This window comes from Alosa pseudoharengus, unplaced genomic scaffold (genome assembly GCF_046254945.1).
Source record: "Alosa pseudoharengus isolate Yale_2024_CS ecotype anadromous, Long Island Sound unplaced genomic scaffold, YU_APseudo_1.1 YU_APseudo_1.1_scf_24, whole genome shotgun sequence".
In the NCBI taxonomy this organism is placed as follows: domain Eukaryota; kingdom Metazoa; phylum Chordata; class Actinopteri; order Clupeiformes; family Clupeidae; genus Alosa; species Alosa pseudoharengus.
This window is the reverse complement of record NW_027468689.1, coordinates 19268045-19294965: the sequence shown is the minus strand read 5'-3', so window position 1 is coordinate 19294965 and position 26921 is coordinate 19268045. Positions and strand designations below refer to the sequence as shown.

The 26921-nt window shown below is 42.0% G+C and overlaps 1 protein-coding gene across 1 annotated transcript; it reads right to left on the bottom strand.

The window, feature by feature from the left end:
- Nucleotides 1-23058: 23058 nt before the first annotated feature.
- ccdc122 (coiled-coil domain containing 122) lies at nt 23059-25992 on the bottom strand. Its single transcript, XM_076302510.1, has 4 exons — nt 25981-25992; nt 24139-24537; nt 23455-23571; nt 23059-23211 (listed from the first exon to the last, which is right to left on the bottom strand). Exons 1-4 carry the CDS (start codon nt 25990-25992, stop codon nt 23059-23061), a joined length of 681 nt encoding a protein of 226 aa, XP_076158625.1.
- Nucleotides 25993-26921: the final 929 nt, after the last annotated feature.

Sequence of the window (26921 nt, the reverse complement as noted above, 5' to 3'; positions counted from 1 at the left end):
TTCAATAACAGTCACATATAGAGCTGCACAGTCCCGCCCACAGCCGATGCCGGATGTAAAAATTCAATGCAATTTCTCCATTGACAATTGCGGTATAAGCCATAAAAACTTAACTGCACGTGGTAGACTTAAAACCAGCTACGGCTGTACTAAGCGATTGTATATGCTCCTATAGACACCAAGAGATCATGGGGCACTAACCTTGTTTTGAGATAAATGCCTTTTATTCGCGATCTCTTGGATAAGTACTTCATTACCCACAATCCTGAACAATCCCACAATCCCACAGTGATGCCTCTGATTGGTGGAAAGGCCATTATGGTCATAGTTTGAAACTTTCTCAGCGAAAAATATTGACAAAGATGGCGGAGTCTTTTACTGCCTATGGCGAAAATCTTAATGTGATTAAAAACTTTCTTGACGAATATTGGTACTTGTATCAACAAGGATTGGGGTTTATACATCACACGAACTTAGTCAGGGCCAATACACTATCAAATAGACCACTGTAAATGTTAGTTTAAACACTCAAACTTTTCAGGTAGCCGACAGGCTATTAGCATTTCCGACATTGTATGTCATTACATAATGCTAACATTAGCTGTAACACAGGTATGAAATATATTATGTTTTAGTGAGTGTCCAAAGGGTGAAAGCCACTTTAAATCGGGTCACATTATTGACTGTTGTGTGTCCGAGAGTCAGTTTGTGGGTTTTGTAAGGGCCAGCATGAGGGACAAGACCTACAAAGTTGTGGTGAGTTAAGCAGGGAGGTTGGTAACGTTAATGCTGCTAGCAGTGCTAGTTAACATTAGCTAGGCTACTGTAGCCTTCATACTGTAAGATTCATATCAATCATTAACCTAGGAATACTTTGTGCATTTAATGAACATTTTGTGTAATAATTCACGGCAAATTAATAAACTGAATATGGTGGTCCAAGAGCAGACCATGCACCAGTCCATGCATCAGCCCGACTGAGCAGTGATGACAGCATAGGATGAGTCAGGTAACGTTACGAAGCACTATCACGTTAACCTGTTAACCGCTATACCGATATAAAATACACGATGATAAATATAAAATTAAATATCAAAACACTATTATTTACACGATTACTCCTGAAATAACTGCTATTAACTGCACATTCACTATATAAAAATCACTGTTTGGAGAAAAGGGTTCGCGTGCGGTCGCCGGTTGGAAATGGCAAAATAAATTGCGCCGATTTTGCCTATATTATTCAGTGAGCCGTGGTGGTTTATGGGATGAGTAGTTCCTTCGCTCGGAAATGAAAATATGTACAGTCTTGTACCTTTGACTTTTTTTGGATTTTCTCTTCGTTTTTTCACTCGAAATGATATGTTGTATGCTTAAATGTCCCCTCTCCCCACTGCCTTTCAGCGGCTGGCAGCAGCAAACCGATCAGACGAGCCCGAGATGATGATCAAGTTTATCGTTGCCTAGGCCTAGTGAAACTTCCCTTCACCAAGTTCAGTCCGAAATAATTATTCACCAGAAAAATAGTTTGAACGTAAACCCGACGTACAGGAATGCCACTTGCGCCAAATTTATAGGAGTCATTGCAGATGAAAAGAAGTCGAAAAGGAGTGCGTCATTGACCGCAGTTACATGCAGGGAGTAACACGGTTTTCAACAGCAATATTCGTTTTGCGCACAAGTTATGTAAACTCATTCTGATGGCATCAATCAATTTAATCCGGTATTTGGCGCAAACCGAATATCGCTGCTACATTTAAAGCCCGAATATTCCCTGCATGTATAACTGTGGTCATTGTGTACGGTGAATTGAATGGACACATTTAGATCGAGCATGGCACGTCATTGCAATAGCCTATAATAATAGGCCTACCATTTTGTTACTGCATTAACCATAGTGATGTTCTTATTGAAAATTTAAAAATACTAAAATTAAAAAGTAAATTGCATTGTGAGGCTGTCAAATTATTATTGCAATCATCGTTGCAAAATCACATAAAAATCCCCCAGGCTACTTGGAACATCTCTTTAAATTGTGCTCAAATACATTTCTATGGAAGATGCTAGCATGGCGAGGTGGTTTAGCCAAGGCCTAAAGATCATGAAGGATAGTCTATAAGACATTGAGCCATGAGATGTGCAGTTTGAAGCCCTTAAAAGACGTGCACTGTAAATTTACTCACTGTTATTTTTATTTAATTCATCTTGAGATGTTTTAAGTTTAAATTTCAGCTCAGTGAAGTTACTTTTCTTGTAGAATTGTAAATCATAAGTCATAGGACAACCTATATAGGACAGTAATTAAGGGAAAAAAGTGAAACTGCTGCGGTGTTAAATGCGATGTGGTTGAAAATTTGGGTGCACCTAACTTTTGTGCTGGTGCACCTAAGAAAAAAAGTTTTCTTTTTTCTTAGGCGCACCAGTGCAACCAGTGCAAAAAGTTAGTCTAGAGCCCTGAGGTGCGTTCAAATTTGGCAAACAGTGGCGAACATTCGTGGTGAACATGTTTTCTTTGAACTGTTCAATTTGAATAATTTGGTGTTAATATTCCATTGTAACGGCAACTGGATTGTCACCATCAAGCTCACGTCCAGTTCCACTCTATGTTTGCGTACAACTACCTCCGCAGACTGTTTGTGACTGTTTGCAAACATTCGCAGAAAATTCGAGGCAGACAGAAAACTGTTTGCCAATGTTTGCAAAGGTTCCCCTATGTTTGAAAATTTAAACACAACTGGCCAATTAGTCAGGCTTGCACTGGCCATTTTTAATGCATATTCAAAGCAATTTTCCTAAAATGTTCCATAATATGACACAACTAAGAATATCCAAGGCCCAAACTTAGTAGATATGTTTGTTCCGCACTTTGACAGTCCTGTTCTCCAAACAGTTTTCATTCACTCAATTCTGCTGTTGGCTTCATTGTGTGTGTGTGTGTGATTGATTGTGTGTGTGTGTGTATATGTGTGTGTGTGTTTGACTGTGTGTGTGTGTGTGTTTGACTGTGTGCGTGTGTGTGTGTGTGTGTGTGTGTGTGTGTGTCCTGTGTTGGGCCTGCAGCAGAACCCTGTGAATCTTGCTTATTTTGTTCTCTGTCGAGGGGAGACAAAAGCTCAGCTTGATACTGTACATTACACCCCGCCCCCTCTGCCACAAGACAAGCCAACCCCCTCCCTCTGAACCCACCCTATTCCTCCAGGTCACCGTGGGGACGTGGGGGGGGGTTCCACAGAGAGAAACGCTTAACCATGCTAAGCACAAGGTCACTTGCTGAACACACACACACACACACACACTCATGTCATATGAATATGAATGTAACAATCCCTACTCCTACACACAAGGTCAGCTTCGGGGCAGTCATCAGACAGCTTCCTGTTTGTTTATGGGGTGTGTAGGGGGAAAAACAGTCTCTCTTTCTCTCTCTCTCGACTTGTGTCTCGTCAGGTTTACACAGGTTTCCCCTCCCACTCAGGTCTATCCTGTTTATACCAAACACTCTTTCCCTTGGTAGAATTTAAACATGTTCACATTATGTTTATGTATCCATCCATATCATTGTACATTTGGCTACCTTTACATCTGTCTGTCTCTCTGTTTGTATGTCTGCCATATTTTTTACATTTTTACATTTCTGTGAGTGATTTTTATGTATGTGAGATATATGTGTGTATGTGTGTTTGTTATGGTTGTATAAGCTACTGGATGCTTAAAATTTCCCTTTGGGAGGAATATTCTATCTATCTATCTATCTATCTATCTATCTCTTCCTATGTCCTACAACCATAATTGATCCAAATAATCTCTCTCTTGCGCATGTGTGCTTTTTCTTTCTTCATCTCTTTTTCGGTGCCTCTATCTATCTGTCTTGTCTACATGTCTGTCTTTGTATCTTTGTGTCTGTCTGCCTGTCTGCCTGCCTGCCTGAGTGTGTGTGTGTCCCACATAAGCTTGTGTTTCAGAGACACTGGCATAACTGCCATGATTGGAAATATGTGGATCAGCCTCTGACAGATGCTCTGAGGCACATGATCGTGACTAAGAGAGAGAGGTAGAGAGACGGAGAGAGAGAGATGGAACAGGAAGAAAGAGACTGAAAGAGATGGATAGGAGAGACATGGTAGACATGGAGAAAAAGATGAGAGAGAGAAAGATGGAGGAAAGGAAGATACAGAATGAGAGAAAGTTCGAGAGACAGTGAGAAACAGCGAAAGAGAGAGATTTTCAAATTAGGGTGGTCTGGGACGTCTGCTACCGATACTGAAACATTTCTATTCTTCCGTTGGTGGCTCCCACTGAAGATTTAGGTCACCCGGCAAAGTGGGCCGCTCTCTTTCTCTCTCCCTCTCTCTATCTCTCTCTCTCTCTCTCTTTCTCTCTCCCTCTCTGGCTTTCTCTTTCAGTCTCTATCTCTGCTATCTCTCTCCCTCTCCTCTTCTCTCATTCCCTCCCCCTCCCTTTCCCGAGTCAATGGTGCCCCCTCTTTCTGATGTAAAGGCTGAGAAAGGGGTCTGGGGCTTTTGTCAGGAACACAGTGTTCCAGCACAAACTGTGCACAGGCACCACACACACACACACACGCATCCACATACACACACACACACAGACACGCGCTAACACTCCCACTAAAACACTCCGTCAGGCAGAGCACCCAAGGCAGTAGAGGGAAACATCACACCCCATTCACCGTATGCAGAAACACATTTATTAGGTGTATGCTCAATCTACCCCACATTTTTATGCTTACTCCGCAAAGTCAATTAGGACTGGCCAGCTCCAGGGAACACTGGACGCTTGATTAGTCATCATGCCTCCACACACACACACGCGCGCGCACGCACGCACGCACGCACGCACGCACGCACGCACACACGACATGACATGATGCACAAACATGTACGTGACTATTTTTATTATACTTGCCTTACATGGTTCTCATGCACTGTGCATAACGGTTCCATGTAACATAGTCTTGTCTGACGTGAGAGTTTTTTTTGCATTTTACAAAAACACACACACATGTAAAGTATGCCCTCTTTGTAAATAATTTGCATGAAATGAAATCTGTCTGTGCTATGTTTTTTGGGGAATGGTACGCAATGTTACGAAACCGTATATACATTGTGTAATGTGTGAACAGCACAGTACCATGGTATGTTGATGTACATTGTTCAGTCAGTGTATAGGTAATCACATTCAGTTCCCCCTTATGTAAATTTTATATATGTGAAGGTTTGTGCGGGTGGGTAGGGGCTTATATAAATGCTAGGTCTCCAGTATTTCTGCAATCTTCTGTAGAAAAAGAGACATATTTAGAGTACAGCTTTGTATGTGAGTATATTTGTGTATGTGTACATTGTAGGGTGAAGTCACACTCCATGTGTGTGTCTATTTGTTTGTATACATATGGACAGACATTTTGCAAATGTGTGTGTGTGTGTGTGTGTGAGAGTGTGTGTGTGTGTGTATGTGTATGTATGTGTGTGTGCGTGTGTGTCTCTGTCTCTGTGTGTGTGTGTCTGTGTGTGTTTGTCTGTGTGCATGTGTGTGTTCTGTCTATACATGCGAGCCCTCTGGCTTCAAACAGGGAATTTTCTGGAGCAGCCTTGTAGCGATGACGACACAGCAGATGAGCTGAGCAGGTGCAGAGTGCGAGCCTGAGTCTGAGACGAGCGGGAGAATGATGAGCTAGAGAGAGAGAGAGAGAGGGAAAGAGAGAGAGAAGAAAAGAGAGAGAGAGGGAGAGAGGGAGTGTGTGTGAGATAAAGATGGAAAGAGAGAGAGAAAAGAGAGAGGGAGAGGGAGAGAGAGAGAGGGAGACTGAGAAAGAGCAAGAGAGGGAGAGAGAGAGAGAAAGAGAGAGTGAGCGAGAGAGAGAGAGAGAGCGGGAGAGGGAAAGAGAGAGAGAGAGAGAGCAGGAGAGGAAAAGAGAGAGAGGAAAAGAGAGAGAGGGAGAGTGAGAGAGAGAGGGAGAGTGAGAAAGAGCAAGAGAGGGAGAGAGAGAGAGAAAGAGAGAGAGAGTGAGCGTGAGAGAGAGAGCGGGAGAGGGAAAGAGAGAGAGAGTGAGCGAGAGAGAGAGGGGAAGCAGAGTGCCGAGCCACGGGGGAAGGAACGACAGAGAGCTCTGCCCCTGCAGGACGCCGCACACAGCCACACACACAGGCAGAGGGAACAGAACAACCAGTGGACAGGGCCCACAATGCATTGCAAGGCCAGAGGAAGTGGCAGCAGTCACGCTATCTGACGGACTGATTCAGCGGGCCACCAGCGCACTAAGGGGAACAGTCTCGCTTGACAGTAGTGACAGTGTGTGTGTGTGTGTGTGTGTGTGTGTGTATGTGTGTGTGTGTGTGTGTGAGCAAAGAATCAGACTGGAACATACGAACAGAGAGGGGGCTTGTGAGAGAACTAAAGCATTGCAACATGAACAGACATTTCAGGACATTCACTCATTGAGATGACAGACAGAGCACACAAACATCCCTGAGGGGAGATAGACAGATAAACACCACACACACAAACACACGCACACACGCACACACACGCAGGTACGCACACGCACGCAAACACGCAAACACACACACACACAGACACACACACATTGATACAAACATGCGCATACACACACGCACACATACACACACGCAGGTACGCACATGCACGCAAACACGCAAATACACACACACACACATTGATACAAACATACACACGCGCACACACACATGTACACACACACACAAACACACACACACACACAGACACAGCGTCAAACTCTTTTAGAGACAAACTGTATACAAGCCTGTGTGTTGATATGTATTTACAAATACACCAATTTAGTACACACAAACATGCCTTTTGGGCAAACACACATCTGCAAACACACCCTCAACCTTATCCACTGACATAAACATTGACCGTGTATGAGTATATATATGTATGTTCATGCCAATACATGCAAAAACCAACAGAATACTTACCATCATGCCTGTGGACAGACCAGAGTAAATATACACAATATTCCCGTAACATGCATGAAAACAGAGTTACAAGCACACAAACCTACACTCATCTAAATGCAACTCACAATACCCAGCTGTGTGCGGAAACACAATCACACACACAAACCCCAAAGAACACACAAAGATTCCTGTGGACACAAACATGTACCCGTAACCCCCAGAGAGGGTTCAAACATGCCTGTGGAGACAGACACAATTGCAAAGACACACAAATGTGCACTCGACCTCTGAGAGGGAAAGCAAACACGTCTGGACACAAACATCGGACACTAAAAGACACACTTACTCACACACACACTCACTCACTCACTCTCTTACACACACACACACACACTCACACACTCACTCACTCACTCACTCACTTACTCACTCAGTCACACACACACACACACACACAATCACACACATACTCACAATCACACACACACACACACACACACACAAAGAGAGTCTTGAAGGCTTTAAGGTCAGGCAAGTCTCAGAGGGATTTACCTGCGTCACTGTCTGACCACATGCAAATCAGTATACAAACAAGATCCATATCAAAGGGAGAGCAAAGTGACTCCCTGCTATGGCCTGTGGGGGTTCCTTATCCACTGCCCCTCCCTGCACAACTTACAAACAATAAACAGCTCAGTGCCAGAACAACGGCGGCACCATTAGAGAGTCTTTAGAAATGAACCTCCTCTGCAAATCAAGGGCTGTTACTGTAAGCACTATTTGACACCAGGAAAGCTATATGTTCAGGCAAGTCTTTTGCTGTGGTCACTGCGTGAATACAGAAAAATAGTATCCAATAAGGGCAGATGACTTGGCAAATTCAAAAAAGACACTGGGAGAAAGACGCACGACACAGGTTCATGAACAGAGCTGTGGAACAAAAACAGAACAACAGAACATGACTAATTCCCACAGGATACAGATTATTACAGTTTTTTAAACAAAGCAAAATACAATGACCACCAGATGGAGTTTTGCCAAATAGCTGATTTTGCCAAAGATATAAATTACTGTATTTCCAAAGAAAGAAATTACTGACTACAATCAAATATCAAATTACTTTGCTTTTTCCAAAGAAAATGTATTACTGTGTTTGTGTGTGTGTGTGTGTGTGTGTGTGTGTGTGTGTGTTGGGGTGGCGTTGGGCGTGTATGTTTTCATAGGTCTATAAACCCTTTCAACTGCAGAAACAAACATGTGCATTCCCAAGGCAATTCCGGAGGCACATAAAACAACATTGAGCTAATGGTAACTTGGGGACAAACAAAAATAAAAAAGACGACTTTTGTAGAACATTACGCTGAAGTCTGATTCATTTTCATTTTAAAGTATCTGCATTGGTTCTGGACATTTTAACCGGAAATCCAATTGAAATCAGATTGTAAGGGTCTATACCTATATATAAAGTATATATATTCATAGGCCTATATTAAGGCAATGATCGGATGGTGTATAGTAATTGGGGGCGAAGCAGCGAAGCTGCGAGGCAACCCATAGTGATTCTGTTTTCTTCCCTATTATTATGCTTCCGCCATTGAAGTCTATGGCAGCCCATAGAACCGACTGGTCAAAAGTTGTGAAATTTGGCACACTGATTGGGGACAGTCCAATAATTAATTTTTACCAAGTTTCATGCCGGCACCTCCAGCGCTCTAGCGCCACCAATAGGCCAAAGTTGAACGTGCGTTCACGCACGTAACTTTTGACTCGTATGCCCAATTGCCAAAAATGAGGTATCGTTGGAATCCTTGGACCAAGCCAAGTTCAACGTCAATTTCCGCCATTATGGATTTTCCTCCATTTTGGATTTTTTCAAAAACCTTTAAAAAGTTTCACGCCTCACATAGTTTGTCCGATTTTCACAAAACTTAGTACATAACATCTTCAGACCAAGCCGCACAAAAGTTATCGATTTTCATCTTCGGAACTAAAACCGCTCATATCTCAGCAACCCTTTCATCTGTCATAACCAAACTTAGTACATGGACTTATAACCCCATTCACTCAAAAAATCTGTTGACCTTTGGCCTCTAGGGGGCGCTGTAATTAGCGAAAATGCATTTTGGCCTGTAGCTGTTGATGTGTTTGGAATTATAACATACTAGTGGTGTCTGGTAGTACTTTTGGATGTCCTTAGGCTGACCCAGGCCAACTTGTGATGTCAACATAATTGATTCAGCCGCCATATTGGATTTAATCAAAAACACTAAAAAGTTTTCACAGGTCACAAATTTCATCTGATTTTCACCAAAATTGGCACAGACCATCTTCAGACCATGCCTTATCAGTGTTCGATGGAACGATTGACAAAAGCATTCAACAGCCAATCAAAATTGGTGGCGAAGCCGCCAAACAGGAAATTACCTTGTAACTTAGCCAATCTTGGGTTGTTTGGCATGGAACTTGCTGTGACTGCTTAATGCTATATACCTGATGCAACCGCATTGAGTTACATGGCAAATTTGGACTGCTGAACTGACTGCTTGGCCACCTCATTGCTGCTTGCAGCTATATTGTAGTGAGTGTTCGTACATTGAGGACTGAGAGTGAATTGCGAATAAGTGTGCCATTTGTGTTTGAAAAACGAAATCAAGTTACTTCCTGCTCGATTTCTGTGTGTTGGGTAGAAAATTGTTTGTGGTGTTTTGCAAAATGTGTTTTAGGAGTACCGAAGTGTGACGTATAAGATATTATAAAGCTTTTTTTTATTATAAAGCTTTATAATATCTATGTTTAGACATGTGGCATCATAGAAATTATAAAGATAGCTATGTGTGGCAATGTTTCTACCTCATATATTTTTTTTTAAATGTAGGCTATAGCCGTTTAAATGTGTTTCATCTGTTAGGCAGCGTCTTAGCCAGATAACACGGATTCCGTGTAAGGTGTACTAGTAAGAAACAAAATCCCAGTGGATATTTCACATCTATTTCAAGAGTGACATTTTTTGCCTCAAAAATAAAGCCAAGACACATCTGTGAATTTGGGGATTTTAACCGCATGCTGTGAAGTTATATGCAGGTCTGTTTTATAGAGGATGCTAATTTGATTGTGTTGGTATGAATATATGTTGTAGTATGTGATTCCTACAGTGTAAACAAATTATACTAATGTCTTGGAAACATTGTAAAATTATTTAAATAGATTCAGAAAGCCACTACTATGGGTCACCACTATGGTTAGATTGATTTGTTTAGATCAGGGGTCGGCAAATAGTGGCCCGCGGGCCAATTTTGGCCCGCCATTGATTCTATCTGGCCCGCGAGATGACGTTAATTTGCTGTTGAATGAATTTTTTTTTTAACCCCATGTTTTTAAAAAGAAAAAAAGGCCTACAGCAATCCCATCAATTTCAAAACATTTATTGAGGTATAGATGATAGTCCTACTAAAGTGACAAAACAGGTGGAACATCCTTGCAGTTATCCATGACGCACAGGTCGGAACGGTATTGGCACGCGAGTGCGCGTAATCTTGTGCAAAAAAAAAACAACAGTGTCCTGTCTCCCTCTTCCAGTGGGCAAGGTCAAAAATAGCCTATGTTTCGTTAAATTAATAGGCTTGGCATTAAGAAATGCAGGCAGGCTCAACACATACCTCTGCTTCCATTCTTCTTTGTAGGTCCTGCATTCTGAATCAATTTTTCTTTTCAAGGCTTTTGACAACGACATTTTGCATCGATAACTAGCATATAGCAATGTTCAGCTAATCATTTACACGTCATCCAAAAGAATAATATTTGTAGCCTACACATTAGTTACGGCAAGTTGCTAGGCAAGTCGCCTGTTTCATGAGAGACGACAGGAGATGCAGCAGGCGGCATAAAAACAGCGCACATAAGCAAATAAACGTTTTTAATGGAATTAAATTAAATGCATTTTAAAAGTTAGATGATGTTTATTTTAATATAATATAATAATTAATAATTTAAATAGTAGGCCTATAACCCCCCCCCCCCCCCCCCCCATTACAAAAGCTATGGCCCGCGATGCCATTGTCTGAAAAAAAATTGGCCCGGGTCCAAACGTAATTGCCGACCCCTGGTTTAGATCCAGAGAAATTGCTGCCTTGACAACGCTACATCATGGCTTCGGTACTCTATTGAAAACTGAGTCAAACACTAAGAACTAGTGTATGGTTTTGCAGATTTTGTGTGGGGTTATGGCGTTTGAAAAACATGTTTAGAAAATTGAGTGACGAGCAAAGATTTAGGGCTCTATCTTGCACTCCAGCGCAACTGACTTTGTATACTCGCTCTTTTGTCTTTCCTTTTTTGCAGTCAGCGCATATTGGAATTTTCCCTCCACGTGTTCCGTACGTAGGGCGTGTTCCGGCGCAAACGTTCCCTGTTGATATTTTGCAGTTTCAGAAAACAATTCCGCCACAGACCAGGAACATCCTGGTCTAAAGTCACTGGCACAAATTCAGCGCTACTTCAGACCACTCCACTTAAGATTTGCGTCGGGCACAACAGTCATTTATCCCGCCGGTAAAATAGCAACATCGCCCAAGATCCGCCCACAAAGCTACTTGCGTGTTGCGTTTTCATACTTCCGTTTCAGTTTGTTAAAATAGAGCCCTTAGCGTGTATGTAGTTGAAAAAAAACTGTAAAACATGCAATTCTTTGATGATCAAACATAAGGTTTGACCCAGACCAGACACATCTGAAGTAAGTAGATTTGTTTGTGTGTATGTGTGTGTGTGTGTTTATTTGCATGTGTGCTGGTCTGTGGACTGGCTATTTAGCGAGGGAAGACCCATTTTTTGAGGTACAGAGGACATAATGTATGGGGTACATAGTGTACTGAGAACAGATAATGTAAGCTATAGGGGAGGATGTAGACCAAGAGTGATGCAGGGAAGGGGGGGGGGGGGCTTCACTGTGAAAGGAACAGAGGGCAATGGGTGTGCAAGTATCTGTGTGAATGTGTGCTCAGACATGTGTATAAATATGTTTCAATGTCTGTAAATGTGTACATGTGTATTTGTGTATAAATGTACATGTATGACTTTATGCTGTGTATATGTGTGTGGGCATACATGTGTGTGACTGAGTGAGTGGCGTATGTGAGAGAGCAAAAAATGAGTGAAAGAAAGCAAGAAAGAAAGAAAGAAAGAAAATGTTCATAGCATGCTTTTGGTGAACATTTGTCTTGAATAATGGACAGACTGGGAGTTATTCCATTATCCGGTGGTTATGAGTCTTTAATGGCATATGAAAGAACACAGTGTACACCACATGACACGAGTGTCATGTAATATGTGTGAAAATAGTGTGTGTGTATGGCAGACTTGGTGGAAGGATTTCCTGCCAGATAAAAACTTGTGGATTAGTTTCAAGATAAAAAAAGGGGAAGAAACACTTCTGTCTGTCCGTAGAAGTATATATATATATATATGTGTGTGAGAGAAAAGAGATATGTCACCCTGACACATTACTGATCAGCTAACTAAGTAAGACTGAGTTTATAAAAAGACCACTGAATACCTATTTTTCAGTAATGGATCTGGATTCTGGACATATTGTGTAACGTACAGTATATGGATTGACACAGATTTATTACAAAGGTGTCATGTTCAATGACATAAAGATGTCATGTGCAGCATCATAACAGATGATCAGGGTTTACAAAATGTAACTTAAATAAATCAAATGTTTAAAGTGCATATATGGTAAATGTAAGTTCTTATCCAGCTATACTGACCAGATGGCCACTGCTTTGTCTATATGTAAGGGTGGGGTGGGTGCAAAACCGCATTCTGCTGGATCTGTGTTTGTGTGTGTGTGTGTGTGTGTGTGTGTGTGTGTGTGAGTGTGTGTGTGTATGCATGTGTGTGAACAGAAGAGGGGGCAGTTCTGCCTGCAGGTTGTCGCAGTGAGGCTGGTTTGGGGGAAGAGGGGAAAGGGGTGTGTATGTGTGTGTGTGTGTGTGTGGGGAGGTGTAGAAAGCAGTAGCCGAGGTCGGCCCACATTCCTGCCTCTTTCATTCATAATTCATCTGATCTGCTTTCTCACGTTTGCACCAGGGAGGGAGAAGGTTAAGAAGGAGGAGGATAGCAAGAGCCGGCCAATGAGTAGAGAGTAAGAGAGGAGAGGAGCATGAGAACAGATGAGACAGACAAGACGGTGTGTTCAAATACTCACGCAGCACACCCATACACACACACACTCTCTCACTCACTCTCTAGCTCACACACACACACACACACACACACACACACACACACACACACACACACACACACACTCGCTCGCACATACATGCACACATACTCTCTCTCACTCACTCACTCTCTCGCTCTTACACACACACACACACAAGTCTCACACACACACACATTATGTTGCCTCAGGCACCTCTCATGGACGTAAGTGGTATGGCAGCATTGCTAAAGGCAGACTTAAAGAGTACTTACAGATCATCAATCTCTGCAATGTCAGAGAGTGACTGACGAAAATAATTCATTTGACAGAGGTACAGGAACTTCTGATGATAGCTTTAGCTGTGCACGTGTTCTATAAGGTTGGTGAGGTGTGTGCATGTATGTCCTATGTGTGTGTGTGTGTGTGTGTGTGTGTGTTTGTTTTAGGGGCAGGGCTTTCCTTCCCCAGTTGGCCAGTTAGTTTGATAGTATATGGGAGTTTGGGGCTGTTCTGGCTGTGTTCCACATATACATTTGTCTGTGCGTGCACAAACTCTCACACTGACACACACACACGTGCACGCACAACAGCACTGTTTTTCAGGAGAGGACAGGATGTTCAGTACTCAGTCTGGAGCAGCTGTAATGCATATTTAATACAGCAGACAGCACACCAACCAGCTGTCTTTGACTCTCACGCAATACAGGCTATACATTAACACACAAGCACCTCCCCAAAATGAACACAGGCTCGCCACCGCTTTGGCACAGACACTGGGCATTGCCCATGCCCAGCCAGGGTCACCACTCCACTCACAGTAACCACGGTGACAATGACAAAACACAGACTATGTCACAATGGTGCCACCACAGTGGCACAGGCCTTGCATACGACTCACTATTAGCTACTGACTCACCACCTGGCACAAAAACACTCTCTGCCATTCGCTCTGATGTGCCACCACTTAAGAGCTGATGTCAGCAACAAATCACTGACACTGCCTCCGTGTTGGTTCCCCGGGTAAACACACTATTTCTGTGTCGCCTCCATTAAAATTGCTTGGGTGGGGTTCCTTCCATCTAATACTGGACTATTGGTGGAGGGGGTAGCGTGAGGACCTCCACCATAAAATATATACATTGGCGCCTTATATGTATGTGTATATGATGTGTGTATATGTATACTATATGCAGTAAATACACACATACTTTATATATATATATATATATATATATATATCTCTGTGTGTGTGTGTGTGTGTTCGTGTGTGTTTGTGTATATTATATACACATACTGTAGTGTGCAGGTTCCATGAAAATGATAACCGATGTAAATACACACATACTTTATATATATATATATATATACTGTATATATCTGTGTGTGTGTGTGTGTGTGTGTGTGTGTGTTCGTGTGTGTTTGTGTATATTATATACACATACTGTAGTGTGCAGGTTCCATGAAAATGATAACCGATGAAGTATATGTGCAGGAATTCACGATTTCTTATTTATAGTGAACTGTGCCACACTGTACTACGTCACACTCAGGGCCGTTTCAAGGAATTTGGGGGCCCCAAGAAAAATGGACATGGACGCCAGCCCCCCCACCGCACGCAAAGCCTACAGGAACCACCGCATAGCCATACAGTTTAAGTTCACCCACAGTTTATATAAATACAAAATTTTGACAGTGCGATACTGCAGTTGCATATATATACTGTGCATTAGTTTTGAACATTTGAAAAAACACCACAGTACCATAAAATCCAATATAAATGTAAAAAAGTGCACAACAACTAAATCCAACATACTTAAACACACACACTCACATTAACATTTTTCAGTTCTCACAAAGTGAGAAAATAAAACACTGCCATCTTATGCAGAAAAAGGATGCATTGTTCAAACTATAAAGAGTGCAGGTTGTATAGGATTTAAAAAATCCAACATAAATACAAGTACACACACACACACACACACACAGGGGCGGATTATGAACTTTCGGGCCCCTGGGCCCAGATGTATTAAGGGCCCTCCACTTATTGTCGTATATGTGTGTGTGGGGGGGGGGGGGGGGGGGGGGGTTTGGGGGTCCTCCACCAGAACATTTTTAATTTGTTTGATGTGATTTCCTGTATTCTGGTGCATTTTGGGGATGGCCAATACTAAATTCAATCAGATTCATAGCCTACATCCTGATTTGTTGATATTGTGGCAATGATTCCATGTAAAGACTTGGGCTTCAGGGCCCCCTGACCCCTTGGGCCCCTGGGCCTGGGCCCGGTAGGCCCGTGCAGTAATCCATCCCTGCACACACACACACATAAGATTAACCTTTCAGGCCATCTTCATCAGTGGAGGTATCCTTAGGAAGAGCCTGAGGGCTGAGAAATTTAAGCAAAGCACCTTGAGGGAGAAAGAAAAGATATGTTAGCATTTCCATATTTTGATATTTAGAAGGGATGCAGCTGCTTTCACAACTACCAATGCTTACTGTAAAAACATCCCAAGCTAATGTTATGAGAAATTAACATAGCATTTAAGCATTCTGCTGTTTGAGAATTAGACAGACGCACCTGATGCTTTAAAGACAGTAAACAGCTGGCGTGCATGAATACTACTAGACATGAATGTTCCAGTCTGCTTTGATGCACGGAATTTATCGTGTGGTTTTCCTAACCCCCATTTGGTAAATAGATTATAACGGTCGAATAGTTAGTATAGCAGAGAAGCTATGCCACTTTCATCAAAACAAAGCTATAGCAATGTTATGTCATTAAATATGATAAACAGTGATTCTGGAACAGATCTGCGTCTTTCTTATCCCGTTAATAAACATATTACAGTATGTAACCATATTCCGTCCGTTCGAAAAAAAAAGTTGCGCTAACTGTTCTAGTTTGTTACAAGCAGCATGGGCCGTCAGGCAGGTAGTTAACATAAACATTTTTTGCTAGGCTAGCCTTCCTGCTGCGACATTACACCATTTGTACAAGACAAGTAGAGCTATTTTATCCAGTGTAATTTATCACTTACCACTATCTTGTTTTTTCTTGTCATCCTCTTTCTTTCTCTTCTGGCTTCCGGACGCAAAACTCCGCTTCATTATGACTGCCGAGGTTTTATATTTTCGCGGCAGCAGCAGAGACCACAAACCTGGCTGGCTGGCTGCTGTCAGCGACTACTGAGAGGGGCCCCCTTGAGGGGGATCCCGGTATTGCCGGTAACAGTGTCGTTGAACTTTACTGCATTGACGATCAAAGGGGCGCTCACAGTTTGTCGTTGCATTTTATTTTTAACCAGTCGTTGTCTTAGGGCCCCTGGCCAGCTCGGGGCCCCAAGCAATTGCTTGGTTTGCTTGCCTTCTAGCGACGGGCCTGGTCACACTGTATGTTTAGGTGTGTTTGGGTGTACAATCCATTCCACTCTGAATGTGTTTGTGTGACCGTGTGGGTGTATCTTTTCCACTGAACTGTTTTGTGAGGATTCATATTAAACATTATATAAACTATTTAAGCAGCCTTTCAGTGTGGGAGCCCAGCTGTGCAGGCAAATATGGGTCAGTCCAGTCCCGTCTTTGTGTGTACTTTATCAGAGTGCTTGAGCTTTGTGATTCAGGATTGTGACTCATCGGACCTTTATACCGAGGGCCAGTGCAGGGACTCTGGGGAGAGGCGGTAGTTTCGGGGCTATTTTTGGGGATGTTTTGATGGAGTGTAACTACTCCAGTATGGCGTCATGCCCGTCCCAACTTCACCCGTGGCACAAACACTCCAACGTGGCACACCTTCTGCCAGTTTTTGGAGGAGAGTGTGTGTTCAATGTCATACCTACCTCCACCCTCTTCCTAAGCTTAAATACACACACAGAAACACACAAAAACATTCTTATTTCCACCTTCATACCTAAATATAGCTGCCATTGCGTGACCTCTCTCCATTTGATTCTGGGAGGGAGAAAGAAAGAGAGAGGGAGAGAGAGGGGGATAGAGAGCGAGAGAGAGAAAGTATGTGTGTTTGTGTCAATGAAGGGGGTTCACTGTCCAAGCAAGGTGTTTCAAAGAGTCTCTGTTCACACTTTGCTTTTCAAAGGGCCAGGTGGTGACTCAGAGGGAAAATATAAATGCACACATACCCACACCAGCAGGGTGGGTAAAGAGCAGAGGGAGGGGCGGAGGGTAGCTGGAGGTAGTTAATGAAGGTGTGGCTGAGGCAGCAATTTTAGAGGTGACAAGGTTCATTTAGGAGGCCTCATAGGGAGACTGTTTTTATTTACGGACATTAGGGGAGTGCTCGGGGGAGTACCGGGTGTCGGCACGAGTTTATTATGCGATTGGCAGCTACATCTCAGCCGCGTTTTACGCGTGCATGTGTGTGTGTGGTGTGTGTGTGTGTATCTGTGGCGTAACGATTTCTATTTAAATTTCAGCATCGGTACGTCATTGAGAGTAGCCTTTGAAAGTAGCCTTTGAAAGCCTAAAAAGGTCCGCCTCCCATCCAATAAGACACACAGCAAGGTACACAATAAGGCATATTAGTGTCACGCACAGCAGAGATTATGTAATCTGATTTGGGAACCAAATAGTCAGAACACTGCTTGATTTGAAACAACAAACCTGTTTTGAATGACAGGAGAGTAATCATTTGTTCTGGCTCTTAACAGTTGCTTGACCAAGTCATCTTTCTCCTAAGTCTCGCCAGTTTCTCATTTCCGCTTGCACCGAAAACCATTGTGCTGTTGAGTCCACCATGTTTTGTGTGGGCTAGGAAGAGCAGAGGTTTCAAAATAAACATCGTTCACATGGGCAAATGTCAAGACACTGACGGAGAGCCTGCAGAGCTGTTACCCTGGCAACGCCACTGATGTACTTGGCAGCAGAGAGGTTCACACATTTCCTGTCCGCCAACAGTAAACGACTGAACTTCTGAAGACACTTCGGACGGCCTTTCCCCACTAACGGAAAAATGGAGACTGCTCTTGTGTCTGGAATAAAAAGAAAGGGGGGGGGGCAACTTGAGAAAGACAAAATGTCTGGGACGGCTCCTGACATAAACTTTCTTAACATTCTCTACTCAAATCTAAATTTTGAAAATCCTACCCGCAACCCCCTTTCTTCTTCTGGTACCCCGCTGCCAACTACGTCTTTAAATAACAGCAGGACTTACTGGCATGCAATAGTCTAGGCCTGGTCGACATTTCTGTTACTGTGAATAGTTCAGTGAGTGGAAGATGAACTGACCTTCAAAAGGCATATAAAGTTAAAGAGGACACATTGTTTTCAACATTTAAAGATAAAAGATAGGTGTATTATTTTCATATTCATATTTCCATGCAAAATAAAATAACTGATATCTGAAAAAGTAAAATAACTGATGCGCACAAAACATGAAAAGGCTATAAGAAGTTTCTAATGTATTTAAGAAATTGCAGCTAAACATCAAATGTCTGTGAATGGACCTCAAAGAAGCAGTGCATGCAAGCCGGCCTACAAATCTCACAGAACTAGAAACCTTTTGAGAAGCAGAATGGCCAATACACCCTTCAAACAACAACTGAATGACCCTTAGCTGACTACCACGTGATTAACAGGCTGTAATACTTGCCCAAGGGAGTGTTACTAAGTACTGACCATGCAGGGTGCCCACACTTAACATAACTTATTACACGGCTCTTCACAAGGCAAGTAGAACGCTCCATTGACTTGAATGGGATTTCCCAAAGTTCTAGCGGTCATTATTTCTTGGGAAATTACCTCTGAAAAAAAGAATGACCGCTGTCAATGGCAACGGAGTTTGTGCTTCTAATTCAGGTATTTCATATCCCTACGCAAGGACTGGAATTTCATTCAAAAGTGAAAGCAGACGGTTGATCAGCTGTGTTCTAAAGAATGTTTGATTCAAGTTCAGCGTGTTGTTGCGAACTATTTCAGCAAATGCCACGATGAACGGTAACAAATAGGCTAGGCTATGTAGGCTAAATTCATATTGTGGGGAGTTTATTATTTCGTTTTGGCAAGTAGCCGTGTAATAAGCGGGATAATGTATAGAACGCCGGTCATTATATACTCCGCTGGTCGGGGTCCGGTTTGCCCTGTCGGGACTTATTTTCCCAATAATGACCGGCGTTCTATACATTATCCCTTACATAAATCATCAATCAACCAATCAAAGAACTATGCTGGATATTAAACAAGGTTGTGCCTGTTTCCAGTCATAGTCGAGCCCTTCATCAAACGTCTACCAGTTTGACTGTTCATGCTGACCTTAGAATCGAGAAAAACATTTCTAGCACCATTTTATTTGTGCTTGTTTGTCACATACAAGAACCCTATCCAAAATGTCATTTAAGATCATGACCTTTAATGGTATACCATCTATCTTCATTACAATTGACCTTATTAGTCATCTAAGTGGCAAATCAGGAGATAATCTCAAACACAGATTTCTTAAACGAGACAGTCAACAAATTATCTCTGGGAAAACGATTGGAATGCTTGGAATGGAATACGGTTGAAAGTGGCAGTTTGACTATGACATATCCAATAAAGGCTCTTTCTCAGGTCTACATAGCATAATTTGCATTCTAAAAGGGCACCTATATTTTGCAATATATCCACTCAGGTTGTATCTTAGAGGTATGTGTTATGTAAAAAGACAGATGTTGTTAAAATACTGAACATCGAGAACAGCGAGAATCCTGGCTTTTCACAGGCCTTCCTGAAGACTATCAAATAGCTTCAGGTGATACAAAATGAATCAGCTAGGATTCTCACAGAAACTAAAAGAAATGACAACATTACTCCAATTCTTAAGTCCCTGCACTGGCTTCCAGTAAGTCACAGAATTGACTTTAAAGCACTACTGCCTGTTTATAAATCAGCAAATGGAGTAGGACCTAAATACCTATCAGTCATGCTTCAGCAGTACATACCCTCTAGACCTCTCAGGTCTTAGGAGAAAAATATGTTCGTAAAACATGCTGTTAGAACTAAACATGGTGAATCAGCTATGCGGCAACCGACTTTCGGATGACATCAAAAAGGCCCAACCTGTAGACAGTTTCTGACTAAATCTAGACTTAAGACCAAACTGTTTTCAGATGCCTTCTGCTAACTGCCATGAGTTCTGAATCTGTCTTGTAATTATTCCACCTTGTGTCTTGTATGTTTTACGATTTTACCTTGGGTGTTCTTTTTTTATTATGATCTTTCCTTTTTTAAACTATTATTTGACTGTTGCCCTTCTATGCTTTTATCTGCTATTACTGTTTGGATTTGTTTATGTAAATCACATTGAATGACCTCTGTGTATGAAATGCGCTATATAAATAAACTTGACTTGACTTGATGGTAGTTAAACACAGCTACTGGAGAGAGAGAGAAAGAGAGAGAGGGGTGATTTGACAATTTGTTAAAGTACAGTAGTGTCCTGGGGCTACAAACTGATCGAACAAAACATCTCATGGCTAAAGCCATACTGGCAAGTGGCGGGAACAGGGAAGAACCACCACCACTCCAGTCCACTCAGCGAGCGACAGATGCTATGGGATACTCCAAGCACAGTCACACCACACCCTCTTTAGCAACTCAATGAGAATGTCAGCACATATACACACTCAGCCAGCCAATGAGCTGGAAGACAGGAGGCAAGATTGCACCAGCGTGCGGCGCAGGTTCACCCCAGACCTGAGCCTGATCTGGCAAAGCCATGACAGGTCTGGGAAAACTGCCAGTCTCTGCTGCCGTTAAGCAGATGCCTTAATCGAAAGCGACTAACGGTACACTGAGAACTTGTGCGTTTGACTAGACATGACCTCCCTGGCTGCTCTAGGCATGACCTCGGCAGGTATGCTGCCGATTCCATTACAGGTGGAGTCAATAAAGTGCTTTGGTACATGCTGTGCTGCGTGTCAGCAGTTTGATCCCGCCACTTTCTCAAGCCAACATCTCACACGCAACATGACATAGGCTTCAGAAAGTGGGAACAGTCCTAATTGGCTCATTCACTCCCTCACTCTCCACCTCAAGCTGGTGTGTGATGAGCGTTCTGGCGCATAATGGCTGTCGTGCATCAACCAGGTGGGTGCTACACATTGGGGGTGGTTAGTGAGGTCCCCCCTTCCCTGTGAAGCGCTTTGAGTGTCGAGTTGTTGTTGTTGTTCTCAAGCCAACATCTCACACGCCATATGACAAAGGCTTCATAAAAGTGGTAAAAGTCCTGATGTATTGGTTCTACCTGATTTTACCAATTAGCTGATCTACCTGGCTGAGGAGTTGTGCTAATTAGAATCCACTGGTTTAGTGAATGACTGGAACCAATATGTGGCAGGCCTTTTACTTTCTGATGTCAGAATTTTGCACCTCTGTATAGAATGTATTGTATATAAAATTTCTCTGAGGGTCTGACAGGCAATCATGCACATGATGGATTTGCATTTAAGCTTTAATGTCTCAGCAGGAATACGGCATCGCGTGCTAAGCTCATGGTGCTTTTACACCACACTTACTTTGCATGATCAACAAGGGTATTTACAGTAAACATTCAAAACTTATTTACTAGGGCCAAGCTCATTTTGCTTAGTCAGGTTCCTTGGCTGCTGTGCAGTGATCTTAATGGGGAGTGTGTCCAAGAATTTCCAATAAGTTCCAAGAGATGTAACTGAGGCCTAGGGTCATTCCATAGAATTATACAGAGCATTCCATTCTCATATCTATGGGTCATGGTCATGGGCCTACCCTCCGGCTCAGTACAACGACGCAAGAACTTTTGTGTGTGTGTGTGTGTGTGTGTGAACAACGCAAGTACTCACTGCAGTCGGAGCTCAAGTGGCCTCAGGCTCCAAAACAATCCACATGTACATACAACTACAGCCATACACGCACACACAGCCACACATGCAAATACCATGTTATGATCAGATGTGACCCTCTCCAGCAGTCTATGGCTTACAGTGATTATTAAAGAGAATATAATTGTTTGTTTTTTAAGTTCATGTCCTTGCCACAAAGAAATACACTCTGGTGTGTCTAGTAATACAAACTCCACAGGAACTGTCTCTTCAATCATCTCATCAATTCATCATAAGCAATTTGAAGTTATTTAAAGCATGTCAATCACACTGCCTCTATTCAATGTTTATCCTCAGGTGTTCATTCCAATGACAATGTCTCTGCCTCTCCTACATTATATGTGATGATTAGATGAGTTTAATGGTCATTATGAATTATGACGACTACACATGAGTACATGTTTGCTTACATTGTCTGTTGCTTCAGAGTTTCAGAAGTCTAGTCAATATCACAGGCTGCTATGCACTTACACAACACAACAGCTGTAACAAAACACTCCATCACAACGTCCAAAACAAAACAAACTGCTTCCGCAACATTGAGGATTTATTCTACGCAAAAGGGCCTTTTAGAATTTCAGAACTTCCTCTGAAGGAACAAGTAAATCCATTGTATGCTTATTTCTAACAGCCAGACTTACATTTGATTGGAAACAAAGCAGCTCTAGTGCAATGATGAAGAGGCACTTGGTTGACACTACTGCCATCCAGTGGTCATGATAAGAATTTAGTGGATATCTAAATTCGAGTAGAATACAGAATATAAACTATAGTACTCAAGTTTTTGGGAAGTGTAAGAGTAAAATAGTTTAATATGTTTATGCATTTTCTTAAAAATATCTCCTTAAATGTAAGGCACCGAAACAAACTACATTACAACCACCAAAGTTGAACAAGTCTGCAACATGAACTTTTGAGTTTGTTTTTATAAAATACCCAAAACAGAATAGCATATCAATCAAGAGGACTATATATACGGTACTCATAATACTCAAAGTGCCTAATACTACATTCATTCACACCATCCAGGCCTTGTGCTAGTGCATCACCCCTTGGACTCCTCCACCTGCCTTGTCAGCTCCTCCACCTCTTTCTCCATGCGCCTGATGTCGTTGATTAAGTGCCTGTGGTTGGACTGGGCCTTGCTCAGCTGGCACCGAAGCCGCTTCACTATGGCGTCGTACCTCTTGTGCTGGATCTAATGAGGAATTGGGTAGGGAGGAGGATGGTGGGGAGGAGAAAATTAATGTCTTGCTTGTTTGTCCATCTCTGTTGTATCTGATTAATCCCCAGTGATGTAGTTTTAATGCAATCGATGCATTCTGTGATTTATCATTGTTTTCTGTCAATGTGTCACACAAATTCTAAAGTATATATACACATAACACAAACATATGTGTGTAGGCTATTATTTCAGCAATACAACCATCGTTTCAAATACCTCAATGTCCTTTCTTAGCTGTGCTTGGACCTCCCTTTCTTTCCGCAGAAATGCTTGTTTATCCTCTACCATCTTCCTTTTCACTGATACTTGCCGCTCTAAGTCATCAATCTCTTGCTGCAGAAACAAAACGTTTGTTTCCATTACGCAATGCAATGTGTGCATCCTCCCTTTCCTTTGTTTATATTTCATTTCTCCTGTGTTAGTCTGAACTCTGCACGGGTGTAACTGAAGACATTACGTGTCTGGGCAGAATATGTTAGAAGTCCTTCCAGTTTTGGACCGTTTTAAAGCACTGCTGCCAACTTCAGCTCGGAAAGAGCTAAAGGCCAGTAAGTAACTGCACTGACCTAAATGTAGGATCATGGGATCTGTCTGATTATCACCTGAACATATTCATAATGCATGACTTACTACACATGACTGACAAACTGGTATTCAGGCACTGCACAATCCTTTTGTTGTCTTTGGTCTTTCTACACATTGCTCAAGGCATAGTAAATGAAAAAAATAGTGATCATATTTCTACTTTGCACATAGCAACCTTGCTTGTTTAAACACGAATGATTGCTGTAAGACCCATTAAGGAACAATGTAGGGTGTGTAGGCAATCAGGTGGTTACTGAAACAAACAAGTGGAGCAAAGTGTGTCAAATTAATTGCAGAGATCATTATAACACCCACTTGAGCTTGTTTGACAGCCTCTCCCTCTGGGTTCTGTAAGTCTATCGCAAGTGCGTCTCGCTTTTCTCTGAGCTGTTGGACCTGCTGTCTTGCCTCCATCAGCTCCTTGTAAATGGGCATCTGGCTCTCTGCCTCAGCGACTGCCATTCTGTGATCCTCCATTTTGTTTCGGTAGGCGCTGTAATGAGCCAGAGTGGACTGCTGCCTCTCCACCTGCTCCTGGATCTGGAGTCGTAGTTTCATGTTTTCTGAGTTGATTTCATGCAACCGTGACTCCAGACCGCTGTTGTGACGTTTGATCTGCTCAATCTCGCACAATACACCACTGAGTTGACTGTTTGATTTTTTCAACTCGAAATCAACTGCCTCACAGCTACTCTTGAGGTCTGAGAGGGTGTCCTGTTTTGTGTAAAAAGAAACATCACAGTTGTTGAGATCTTACAATTTTCATGTTTTTGTGAGTAGCAGGTATAGCATCTGTCTTTCATTAAATCATTCAGTCAGTCAGTGTTCTTTAAATATTTTATTTCTCACTTATAGTGTAATCAGTCCAACTTACCATAATGTATTTCAGCTATTTAAATTACCTTTCAATATTAAGCCATTTTCTTCAGTGCTCTTTAGGAAGCATTAGAGAAATAATATCATTATGGTTCACTTCATTTGTATGGCATACCATATCATTTTTAATTGGCATAGGTCTGCTGACTGCAAGGAATATTACAGCAGGAATTTAAATAGTATATGCCTAAATAATACTGTTCATTTTAATAGCAACAGGGTTCCCACTCTAAGTCAAATGTAAAATTCCATGACTTTTCCCTGACTTAAAAACTGAAATTCCATGACCTAGCCTACTATATAATAAATGGTACAATATACCGACCAAAGATTTCAGAGCAGCCGGAGAGTGTTCAAGAATCTTTTACTTTTTTAGAGTGGGAGATGAATAAATGGGCATTGAATAAACAAAGTTGGGCTAACCACAACTACTCAAACAAACAGTATAGCTAATAACCAGATATACACCAATTCTGCGGGGAAATATATCTGTATTAATGTATTTTGGCAATTCAATTCTAAAGTGCTACAACAAAATTCCCTGACTTTCCATGCCTGGAATAGGCTTTCTAAAATTCCATGATATTCCAGAAATTCCATGACCTGTGGGAACCCTGTAGCAATAATAGTGGAGGTGGTACAGGGATTAGCTAGCAAGCCAAGGTACATCTGTAGTGCATGTCAAACAACCTGCAATTCGCTCAGAGTTTGTTGCTTTTCCCGCAGTTCATTGGCTTGAATCTCTCCTTGCAGAGAAACCTCCTCCAGAGTTCCTGTGAGAGACAACAGCCTCCCTGGAAAGAAGTTTTTGTATATTATATAGAGCTGCCAGTCCCTCACTAATACAATTATCATTTTGTAATCTTACGGTGTTAACTATTAGGCAGTAGCAGAAGTTAAAAGCTAACTAGAAGTTAAGTATATTAGTGCAGCTGCACTCACTGCACAATAGCTAAACAACAACAAAAAACAGAATAAAACAAAAAGTAAAAAAAAAAATACAAAATCTAGTTAAAAACGAAGTAAATCGAATTAGCTACACTAACAGGGCATGAGTTACTTAATGTTAGCTTCTTATAGAAAGACGGGTGTCTGTTTAAGCTAACATTAATGCTAACTATTCACACGTTTAGCAGCCACTATTTGTTTACTTTTTCATGTCAGAAAATAGGTCTAATTCAGCTAAGGCTAGACTATAATATACGACCTTTACCACGTACTGGTACAGATTTCTAGACAACAGCATCTCTCATATTCTAATTGATATATTTGCTCACTTACCATCACTGACATTCTCGTCTGCCATGATGTAGCCTTCAGCTCGTGCACACTCACAGTCAATTTAAGGGGAGTGGCCAAACATAAACTCTGGAGTGGCCTACTCCAGCAGAGACGTTGTGTGAAGTAGGGCCTATCCTAAATGTAGTGAAATGCCCACCATGGAAGGGTCATTTATTGTGATTACTACTATGATAGAATTATTGTATGGTTCTGTAAACCATAAGCCTAGCCCAAATAGAAAATAAAGTAGACCAGGCCTACCATAAAAGCCATGCATAGACTAGCATACTTTGTTAATCCACTAAAGAACATGGTCATCTTTGACCATGAGTCCCTTCTCTGTGTGAAGTAGCCAGTGGTGGAAATATTTGCACAGTTGTCTACACTTTGTGGTTTGTGTGAGATGACAGTTAAAATGTCCATCCTGGATGTTTACATTTGCCTTTGTACTGGCTCCACTTGAAATCCACACTGGTGTTTTTCAAAGCCATGGGAGCAAAACCATCCAGTCCCCCCCCCCCGGGGAGATTTATTTCATCGTAAATCTCACCAGTGCAGCAAGGCGTTGTTCGTTTGAAGGGCTTGTTGATTTAATTGTAATTTCACTCTGTCTGTGCTTGTGTTTCAAGTCGAGACCAGAGTCATGGACTTTTTCTAAGATTTCCGTTTTTCCATTGTGACTCATCCCTTGGATTTGGTCTGAGACGCAGATGATGACTTCCCATAGCCAAAAGACTTAAAGCAAGGTTATTGGGTCTCTTTACATTACACTGTGTAGTTGAATTTGGAGGGGCTTATTAAAATAGGCTATTTCCCATGAAAGATATCTGATGATATTTCTGGAAAAGACCACTGCACATTTTTGTGATGTCATCTTATGATTGCTGAGTGACATTCCAATGCCTCGATGGTCATATTCAAAATTAAGAGACCACTGCAAA

What these genes read in the sequence shown, in the direction of transcription:
- ccdc122 (XM_076302510.1), bottom strand. An exon ending in AGGCTGTCAAACAAGCTCAA is followed by an intron (nt 23,572 to 24,138) that starts GTGGGTGTTATA and finishes TTGTTTCTGCAG; the next exon opens with CAAGAGATTGATGACTTAGA. An exon ending in AGCTAAGAAAGGACATTGAG is followed by an intron (nt 23,212 to 23,454) that starts GTATTTGAAACG and finishes ATTCCTCATTAG; the next exon opens with ATCCAGCACAAGAGGTACGA.